Raw genomic sequence first — 10734 nt, forward strand, 5'->3', positions numbered from 1 at the left:
GGTAACAGGAGCAACCCTAAGAGGAAGTCCTGAAGGATGTCAGATACCATATTTCCTTCACTCCCACATACTTTTCATCTTAATACCTCCAGGATATATTTACGATGAGTTCTGACTGACACTCACCAAGCATTCTGGCTGACACAAATTTTGCAAAAACTGGCACACTCCAAGGGAAGGTCCCTTGTGAGATCTTCAGTAGCTTAGATGAGTAAAACAGTCAGACTACCACTATAATGAACATCTCTCGGTGGCTCATAAATTCTTTCATTCCCAGCAATCAAAAAGCAGCTGTTAAAATCCTGGAATCTTCCTAGTAGCAGATCTTAAATACCTCCAAGCTGGCCAGGGAAGCTTCCCAACTGCTTTCTTCTCCTTCCCCTCCCCCATCCCAGGAGTGCCAGGCTGGCAGGAATAACGATGACCCAGGAAGGAAAGAAAAAAAAAAGGGGGAGGGAGGAAGGGAAGGAGGGAGGGAGAGGGAGACGGGGGGGGGGGAGAGAGAGAGAGAGGGAGGGAGGGAGGGAGGGAGGGAGGGAGGGAGGGAGGGGGAGGGAGAGAGAGAGTAGCGGATCTGGTGAAAGCAGAGATGCAGACTCCCTTCATTTCCACTACGCTGAAATACCAACTCTCTGTACCAACTCACCAGGTTTCTCCTTTCCTCTCCTATCCCCATCCCCCTCCAAACACATTAACTTCTGCAGTCTGATGGTGTGGCATTTGGAGTTAACGACCTCAGCAGTCCTAAGGCCATTCCTCAAAGATTTTTAACCAGTCACTTCCTTTCCATGCCAGAGCTCGAGGCCCATCCCACGGGAAGATTCAGCTTCCTTTTACCTTGTAACCTGCCCAGACGGCGATGCTCCTAGGGTCAAGTTCAAGATGAAGGTGCCCTCCTAACCTCCCGGAGTTGACTCAAGCAGGGAACAGCGCTACAGAGACGAGTCCCACCCCTCAAGACACGGGGATCTGGGGCTGCCAACAGTGGACTGGAGGGGGTTGGGAGGGGTAGACTGTCGCCGAGCCCGGCGTCCTCCGAAGCCCTGGCCGCGGCGCCGTATTTCTACCTGGCCACCGCCGCATTTCCTCCCGGAGCCTTACACAATAAGTGAAGTAAGTTTTGAGAACGCCAGTCCAGAGACATTTCTGTCTGCAAACTCGGCACACAATGCCTTGGGGCTTCCTTCCTCGCCAGCCGTTCCGGAAAGCTGCCGCGCCAAAGCGGGGAGCCCGTCACACCCACAGCGCTGCGCGCCCGCACCCCAAAGTCCGGCAGGAAAAACGTGCGCCCTGACATAAGTCCCCCCAAAGAAGTGAGCACTCTTCAGTCTCCAAGAACGGGGGGGGATACACAACCTTGAAACAATTCTCACTCTCCCTAAAGATCTAATCCTAGCTCCCCCCCACCCCCCAAAAAAGAACGTGGATATACTCATCGCAGTGTTCTTGGAAGCGAAGCAATACTTTCAGCCCAGAGTGGGGCAATATGACTCCCTCCGAGGCTTAAGTTCACCCGTCAACTTCGCGACCCACGCTCACCTCCGGGGGCGTCCCGGACCCCGCGGTGCCAGGTGCGCTTCTTCCTCGCCTCCCCCAACCCCAGGTACCAGGCGCAGCCCAGGCCCTTGCCAAGCCCGAAGGCAACAGAGGAGGCGGGAAAGGGGGCGCGGAGACGCGCCGGGCGGAGGTGGTCCAGAAACTCGAGCGTGCAGTCGCGCGTTCCCGGCGCCCCCGAACCCCAGCTCCGCCCGGGGCCGGCTCGGTCCGGCGCGGAGCTGAGGCGAAGGGAAGGTACCGATTCTCCAGAGCCGCCAGGACCGAGGCCCGAGGCGCCCAACAAGTTCGTGCCTATCCCCGGAAAGCTCCCGGGTGTGCCCAGCGAAGGGGGGGCAGGGAGTCTCCAGAAACTTTCCCACATGCCTTTCCACTCTCCCATCACCCTCTCCTCCTCCCGAGACCCCCGCTCCCCTCTGCACCGCAGCAGCTGGCGCTGCCCGGGACGCGCGGAGGCCGGCGGCGGCGCCAGGGCGGCGGGAGTTACCTACCGGGAAAGTTTCCAGCCCCTCGGTGCGGTTCCCCACCGCTAGGGCCGGGCCTCGGGGCGCGGCCAGCTCTGCGCTCCGCGGCTGCCTCTCCGCCAGCTCCCAAAGCGGCCGCTGCTCCCGCAGCTGCCACAGCTCAGGCTGCGCTCCGGCCCGTCCCCCCGCCTCGCACGGCCCACACCGGGGCCTCATTGGCAGCGCGAATCCCCGCCCTTGCGCGTGTTCCCGAAGGCACCTTCCTCTCGCGCGCCCGCCCGGGCCGCGCCTCCCGCGCCCCTCCCCGCCCAGGCTTGCGGCGGCTCCCGAGACCCACTGGGGCCCGGCGCGTGAACTTTCTGCGGGGTGCCCAGCTTCCCCCTTGGGGGCTAGTCCCCCGAGGCTGCGCTTGGTTCCCTGCAGGATTGGACCCAAGATGGGCGATAGTCCATCTTTTTTTCAACCTCTAAAAAAATCAGTGAAGTGGCCTGGCCTCCCCTCCTTGCTGCATTTTGAAAACAGCCGAGGAGGACATATGGGAGCAATTAACCAAGATGAAGTTTTGGTGGATGTTTTAGGGTGACTTGTGTGGCTTTCTTGAATTTTCTCTGCCTCACTTAACTACATACACACTCACTCACTTTCTTGGGCAAGAATGAGCTAAGGCAGATGTAAGGTGTAAAGGGCACCTCGCCTGCTGTGTCTTTTTCTTTCCCGAACGCGAATTAGGGAGGTTTGGGGACCGGTGATTGCCTCGAGCGTCCCCGGGGCCGGGTCCCAACAGCCTCCTCCAGCCGCTCGGGGCTGGCCCTGTGTTGTCTGTGCTAAAAACTTGGAGGGCAAACGTCATGCTTATATCGGCGGGAGGAGGGAGGTATGGAGGTAGGAGAAACACAAAGATGCTATTATTGTTTCGGTCGGTAGCAGTAAATTAAATTCCCGAGTTCCCAAAATGTTTTGTTATCCCACAGCAGAGCAAAAGCCGGGGTAGGGCCTATGGATTCAGGAATCCTGGATTCCCAGGCAGGCAATTCAGGCTGGGGGGCGCAGCCTACTCCACACCCGAAGGCTTTTAGACCAGGCTTGTTCACGGAGGGATCAACTAGGACTGTTGCTGTCTTGTGTGGCCTGCGGGAATCATGCACGGGTCACCCCAGTGGTGTGTCTAGAGCAGGGAATACAGAAGTTGCTACAAATGGATTTATTGGCAACCCCTAACCTTGCTGTGGCAAATCCGCCTTTAAAGACAACTGTGTTTTAAACGAGTCCCCACATAAAAACTTCAACCTCACGCAGAGCTTCCCAATATAAAGATACCCGGTGAGAGGAGCGTCCATATTTAAAGTTCCCGTGAAAAGGGACAGGAAGTAAAATGCCACACAATCTCTTTACATAAATAAAAGATGACTGAAACTTGCTGGCTTTTTCACCCACAGTTTCAAAGGCCTGATTATTACTGTGCTGATATTTGAACAGTAAACGTATCAGCAGGCTTGAAGTCTTCCTGAAACAAAGCAGGATATGAATATTTAAATAAAATATAAACTGACTAAATCAGAAGAGCAGTTGACTTATTTCTTCATTCTGAAATGTCCCATTGCTGAAAAATATGGTAATCTGTTTTAATTTCTCTTGAAATGCACAAAAGTTACCAGTCTTTCAACAACAGATGAAAAAGCAGGACAGCAACCTCTAATAAAAGGATGACACAAATTAAAGAGAAAAAAAAAAAACTCCACGCTAGTCTAACTAATCTTAAATATTAAGATATAAAAGAAACAATCCTAGGGAAATAGACTGGTACAGTTCCCTGCCTCCCACTTCGACTTCATTATAATAGGTGAAATGTATAAATGGATGAAATTTACAATTTGTATCACATTTTTCTGCCTTTGGCTCTTCTAAGTTATATTCTCCAAGTTTTTGATGAAATTGCTCTGTTAAATTGGGTTTTGAAGACAATGAAATTCATTTTTTTCCCTCTATCCTCAAAGCTCCCTAAGTAGCAAGTAGAAAATCACATAAAGTAAATATGCTAATTACCGGCATCATCTTTAAATTATTTCTAGTTGAAAATTTTTTGTCTTTATAGCTTCAGAAGTCACAGTCATTAAAGAACTTCATCACTGCCTAGTTAGGAGTGTTTAACATTCTAAACAGGCATACAGCTAGCAATCTGAAATTTGTACACAGAAGGGCCGTGTCTCCCCTTCTTCCTGTAGTGTTTATATAATCCAAACTACCTATGTTATTAGGTAGTTATAATTAACTATGTTATTATGCACAATCTGATCTCCACCTTTAAACAGTTAACATTACATACAGTATGTCATACTAAGAACATCAAAGCTGTGTTAAGCTGTGAGTGAAAAGGGTACATTTTATAGAAAACAAGGCCAAAAACACAGAGTAATAAAAATTCATGGGTGAGGAAAAAAAAGGGAGATCCATTAAGACCAAGTCTGTAAGAAAAATTTATGAACAATTTGTAAGCAACTAAATAAGTGTAGTATTAGTGGAACACAGGTTCAAAAAATGAATTTTAATGATTTTTAAAAATCTGCTTTTCCCTTAAAAAAATAAAAGATGTTTTTGGTTAGTTGTTAGGTGAGGGCTTGAGTTTTAGGGGGAGGGGAGGGCAAGAATCACCTCTTGCTTTTCTTACAGTATTTCTGCTTAGCCCATCCAATTTAAAAAGCTCACTCATTACATTTCTGTTAATTCCAGTCAAAAAAAATTAAAAGAAATATAGATCACATGAATGTTATATGTTGAACACGTTCACCAAGCATACATACAATATACTGGATTCTATTTTTAAATTTTCTGTCAGTTTGCCAGCAGTGTAGCTTTTCTCAGCAGAGTGAAAGGAAACAGCAAATAAACTGGTTATTTTACCCTACAATTTATTACCCAGGGCAATAGGCTGAGGAAGGCGTGAGAAAAGAATGTGCCTTATGAGTGTTAGTACACTATTTTCCCTTGCTCAGATTCTTAAGTACTTCTATTTTAAAGCAAGACTAAGTTAGGATCATAGCCAGTGTTTATTATGGTATGTGTAGTATAGAAGACATAGTGAGAAGTGAAATGTTTAAAACAGTATAGTACAGACTGCCAACAAACACATGAAAGAATGCTCAACATCACTAGTCATTGGAGAAATGCAAATCAAAACTACAATGAGGTATACCTCACACCCGTTACAATGGGCATCATCAGAAAATCTACAAACGACAAATGCTGGACAGGGTGTGGAGAAAAGGGAACCCTCCTGCACTGTTGGTGGGAATGTAAATTGATACAGCCACTATGGAGAACAGTATGGAGGTTCCTTAAAAAACTAAAAATAGAACTACCATACAACCCAGCAATCCCACTACTGGGCATAAACCCTGAGAAAACCATAATTCAGAGTCATGTGCCACAATATTCACTGCAGCTGTATTTACAATAGCCAGGACATGGAAGCAACCTAAGTGTCCATGAATGGTTAAAGAAGATGTGGCACATATATACAATGGAATATTACTCAGCCATAAAAAGAAACGAAATTGAGTTATTTGTAGTGAGGTGGATGGACCTAGAGTCTGTCATACAGAGTGAAGTAAGTCAGAAAGAGAAAGACAAATACCGTATGCTAACACATATGCATGGAATCTAAAGGGAAAAAAAATGGTTCTGAAGATCCTAGGAGCAGGACAGGAATAAAGATGCAGACCGTAGAGAATGGACTTGAGGACACGGGGAGGAGGAAGGGTAAGTTGGGACGAAGTGAGAGAGTGGCATGGACTTACATATACACTACCAAATGTAAATAGATAGCTAGTGGGAAGCAGCCGCATAGCACAGGGAGATCAGCTCAGTGCTTTGTGACCACCTAGAGGGGTGGGATAGGGAGGGTGGGAGGGAGACGCAAGAGGGACGAGATAGGGGGATATATATATATATATATATACATATATATATATATATATATCTGATTCACTTTGTTATAAAGCAGAAACTAACACACCATTGTAAAGCAATTATACTCCAATAAAGCTGTTAAAAAAATAAAAAATAAAACAGTATAGTAATTAAATGCAAAAACTGAGACAGGACTTTAAAAAAATGAAGGCAAGGTAGGCAATCCAGACTCAAAATAATTCAGCCCACAAACACTTTGCCTACTTTGGAGTGTTTTTTAATGTTTACAGAATTCATTCTGCTTCGATCCATTCATTCCTCCTTTCCCTTTTAACGTTTTGGAGAGGAAACTAATTTTTTAAAACCTGGGGAATAATGAAATAAGTTGGGTTATATTTAGAAATCAGTTGGGAAAAACAAAGGAATTACATACCCTTACACAGTTCCTGTGTGTGTGACAATCCAAGGTCACACACATATACCAACGCATGGTCAGATGTGGGCTAATGGCAGACATCCATCCAGGGATATCAAAAGCCATACTTGTACACAGTTATTCAGGCAGTTAAATTAAAAGAGTTGTCTAACTGGACATACAAACCCCTCTGCAGGTCTAGCACATGGCCTGCCAATATTGCAGAAGCTCATCCAATAGTGGCTAGGCCGTGAATTATTTAAACTGATAAGGAATCCACTGAGGGAAGAAAGTAGGGAGATAGATTCAGGGGTTCACATTTCCTTATTGGAATATAGGAGTAACTAAAATCCTGGGAGAATCTGGTTTAAGATGGCATGCCTCTGACTAACATTTAAAATATAGATTTAGTCCAATATTCTGATGGTGAAATGGTCTGTCGAGGAAAGAGAAATTTCCTGTGTTCAGGAAGGGTAAGGTAATGCAGTCAGGTAATAATCCTTCCAATAAATGTTGTTGAGTCTGGTTAAGATGGCTTAAAAAGAAAGGAGAAACGTGCTGTTAAGTTTGAGCATAACAAATGCATTTTACTATTCCCCACCTTGTGAGGGGTGCCTTCCTTCTTCTCAGCAAGTTATATGAAATTCCGGACATTACAGTCATAATATCTAGACTCCAGTTCTGACTTTGGCGGTTATTGTTTGTGATTCCTGGCAATTCACTTAGTTTTTTTGAGCCTCCGATCCCTCAACTATGAAATAAGGAGGGTAGCATGGAATCTCTGCCTCACAGATTTGGTGGGAAGATTAAATGAAATAAGGTGAAAAGCACTTAATAAATTAGAAAATGCTCTACAAAAGCTAATTTTTATTTAATAAACAATAAGCTATATTTTCCCTCCCCATTACCTGGGACCACTTTGTTTGGAATAACAACCTAGAGACTTGATCAGGGCAGCCCAGAGGGCCCTCGTTTGCCAAATGTGAGAGGAAGAGTGCCTTAACAATGATTCAGAAGTAGATAATAATTCCAATCAAGCCCTCAGAGGCTCATCTGGGGGTAAATTGGCAGTTCTTGTCTCAAACAGTAGTAGTCAGGGGCCATTTTCATTATTCTTCTGTGTTAGTGATAAGGAAGAAAAATTGTAGTATATATACAATACAGGTGGACCTCACTTTATGCAAATCAACATATGGAAATTCTTAACTACACAATATACTGATTAAAAGGAAATGTTTCTTCTTTAAAAATTCTTGCTGAGATTCTTTCCAAGTGCCACTACCATCTTATTTACATTATTAATAACTAATAATCATCCTTTCAATTCTGTGAAATAGTACTGATACACTAAGGAGATTATGAGCTTGAACCCATATAAACATTTTTTGTAACACCAAGCACTAGTCAAAACTCCTTTGCAGTTGCATATTTATTTGAAGAAATATAAATCAGACACTAGCACCTACCACAAGATTTGGTTTAAAGGGCAGTGAACAGGAGGCATAAATGTGGAGAGTCTAGACTAACCGGAAAGTACGGTTTTGTTTAAAAATCAGTTGGCTGTTTCCCCTTTGATGATCAAAAATCCTAATGCAGAAATGGATGAGGAATATTGATTCTATTGATGATGATGATAATCAATTTCCTAGAACAGAGAGAGGTTTCTCTACTAAAGGGCAATGTAGGATAGACAGAGACAACTTCCAAGCCAAAATGTTCATACAGCAAGATTCCTCCATTTAGAAAACTGTCTTTTAAACTAGTCTTGGTATTTAATACAATAATTAGAAGTTCTATCTAAAACAGTCTATTAAAAAATCTTTAAAGTTGGGGCAGAAATGTTTAAATCTACACTTTTGCACTCTAGATCTTTCGTGTGTGTCATGTCTAAATGTTTCAATCGCTTTAACGGGAATCATGTCTGCCTAAGAGAAAATAGGGCATGATGTAATTATCACTGGGCTTCATTAGAGAAGTCACCCCTTACCTAGAGCATTTGTTCTAAAAACCAGCTACTTAGTAAAGATTGATTTGACTACCTAGTGAGCTGCAGCTAAAGCCCTGTTACCTTTCAGTGAATTCAAAGCTCTTCTAGCTTTCACGGCTAATCTATTGCCTCTCACTCTTCAAGGTTTTCTGTGCCTTTGAAAAGACCACCTGAAGGGAAAGAGATTACTGATACAATTACAATAGAATCAGGTTAAAACAAGACATCAGGAACCCAAAAGAAGACAGCAATCACTGGGGGTTAAAATTAGATGATGTCCTCTTAGGCTCATCTTCTTTCTAATTCTCCACACCCTCACTCTGTCCCCAAAGAGCCAACCAGAATGTTAGAGGCCTAAATTTTGTTAACAAAGAATTGGTACTTGCAATTTAAAAAAAAAAAAACAAAAAAAAACTGTCCTAATATTTATCTGGGAATCTATATTTAACTTATTCAAAATAAGGTGGCATTTGGAGAAACTGGATCACTCATACATCGCTGGTGGAAATATAAAATAATACAGCCACTCTGGGAAATGACTGAGCAGTTACTTTTAAAAACAAACAAACAACAACCAAAAAAAACCCTAAATATGCAACTACTATATGACCCAGCAATTACACTCCTGGACATTTATCCCAGTGAAATGAAGACTTGTGTTCACACGAAAACCTATACACAAATGTTCATAGCAACTTTATTTGTAATAGCCAAAAAGTAGAAACAACCCAGAGATCCGGCAACAGACAGTCAGTCAAACAAACTGGTTCATGCATGCCATGGAATACTTACTCAGCAATAAAATGGAATGAACTATTGGTGCACACAACTTGGATGAATCTGCAGGGGATTATGCTGAATGAAAAAAAGCCAATTCTAAAAGGTTACATACTGTATGATCCACTTATATAACATTCTTGAAATGACAAAATTATAGAAATGGAGGACAGATTATTGGTTGCGAGGAGTCAGTGTTGGTGCAAGGTGGAGGGAGAGCAAGTGGCTATAAAAGGACAACAGAAGAGATCCTTGGAGTGATGGAAATGTTGCTGTTTCTTGACCATGTCGATGTCAATATCCGTGTGGTACTGTTCTATAGTTTTGCAAGATATTACTATTGGGGATAAACTGGGTAAAGGGGACAGGAAAGCTCTATATTAGTTCTTACAATTGCATGTGTTGGAAAAAGTGATCCCAAGACAAAAAGTTTAATTTTAAAAAATCAGACGGCAAAAAAAAAAATACTCAGGAAGATGAAAACCAAAATAATAATAGAAAAAAACTGTCATTAAACAAAAGGTCCTGTGTATCATCACTCAGAATGACAAACGTATCAAAAGCAAAGACAGTCTCAACATGTTGATTAAAACATAACATCCAGAGGCCCTTGAGAAGAGTGATCTGTACAATAAATAATGCTGATGACCAAATGGCAGAGTTGTTTAAAGTCTGGTCATAGTGAATCTGACAGCTTTTCCCAACTAGAATGTGAGCTCCATAAGGACAAGGAATATGTTGCGTTATTGAATGAATATAACTTGTGCATTTTTTCCCAGTTATCTATTGCTGTGTACTAAACCATCCCAAACTCAGTGTCTTCGTATAATAGCAATCTAGGGTTTGCCTGGGCTCAGCTAGGCAGTTCTCACTCAGGTTGCGGTCAGAATGTGGCGCTGGTGGGGTCTGGAGCCTCGACTAAGAAGACCCAGAAGAGCTGGGGCTCCTTAGGCATCTCTCTATCTGTCTCCACGTGGTTTCTCCACATGGTGGCCCCAGCATAGCCAGACCTCTTACATGGTAGCTGAGGGCTCGCAGCACAAGTTCCCAAGAGCATCTGTGGAAGGTGCGTGGCCTTTTCTAACCCAGACTCAGAAGTCACACAGCAACTTTTATTGCTCTTGTTGAGAGTGGCCATGGTGTAATAAAAAGGCCTTGGGCTTCAGAGACAGGCAGACCTGCATTCACAGCCCAGTTCCCCCTTCTTGGCAAAGTGATTTAACCTCTTTGTAACCCAAGGTGAAACTGTTTTCTTAATAACTGGCATCAGAATTCACCTTTAGAAGGTATTCACTGGGAAAACATTTATTGGGTCAGGAGGTAAGAACTTTGGACCTCAGTGTAAGTTGAGAGGCAAGGCATTACAGACAAGGGCTAGACAGCTCTGAGTGTGACAAGGAGAGGAATCTGTGTTTGCTTCTGAGGAGAGGAGGTAAGAGGAAACTGCAAGATAGCAAAAGGTGCAAAGCAATGTGTACGACTAACCACCCCTCCCCACTGCCCTTAGAAGTTCCCTTCAACGGAGAGGCTAAAGGACATTATAAAAATGATAGAACGTCTATTACTAAACTGAAGGTTGTTTACAGCCACGTGTGCTTCTGTGTGTCCTTCTGTGCCATTCTCCCCTCCCT

At 43.9% G+C, this 10734-nt stretch overlaps 1 protein-coding gene across 7 annotated transcripts in view; it reads right to left on the minus strand.

The window, feature by feature from the left end:
* The window catches only part of TANC1 (tetratricopeptide repeat, ankyrin repeat and coiled-coil containing 1), a 233235-nt gene extending 231001 nt beyond the window's left edge, over window positions 1-2234 (minus strand). For 4 of the 7 annotated variants that reach the window (XM_067741817.1, XM_067741819.1, XM_067741818.1 and 1 more), the window contains exon 1: window positions 2046-2068. Coding sequence is in view for 1 of the 7 variants with exons in the window: in XM_067741822.1 (XP_067597923.1) it covers window positions 2046-2234 (189 nt within the window). In the remaining 6 variants the exon portion in view is untranslated. Of the gene's footprint in view, window positions 1-1539; window positions 1559-2045 lie in introns of those variants that run through there. The other 3 variants (XM_067741822.1, XM_067741816.1, XM_067741815.1) reach the window with 3 other exon arrangements.
* Window positions 2235-10734: the final 8500 nt, after the last annotated feature.

Source organism: Pseudorca crassidens, chromosome 6, assembly GCF_039906515.1.
Source record: "Pseudorca crassidens isolate mPseCra1 chromosome 6, mPseCra1.hap1, whole genome shotgun sequence".
NCBI classification, from domain to species: domain Eukaryota; kingdom Metazoa; phylum Chordata; class Mammalia; order Artiodactyla; family Delphinidae; genus Pseudorca; species Pseudorca crassidens.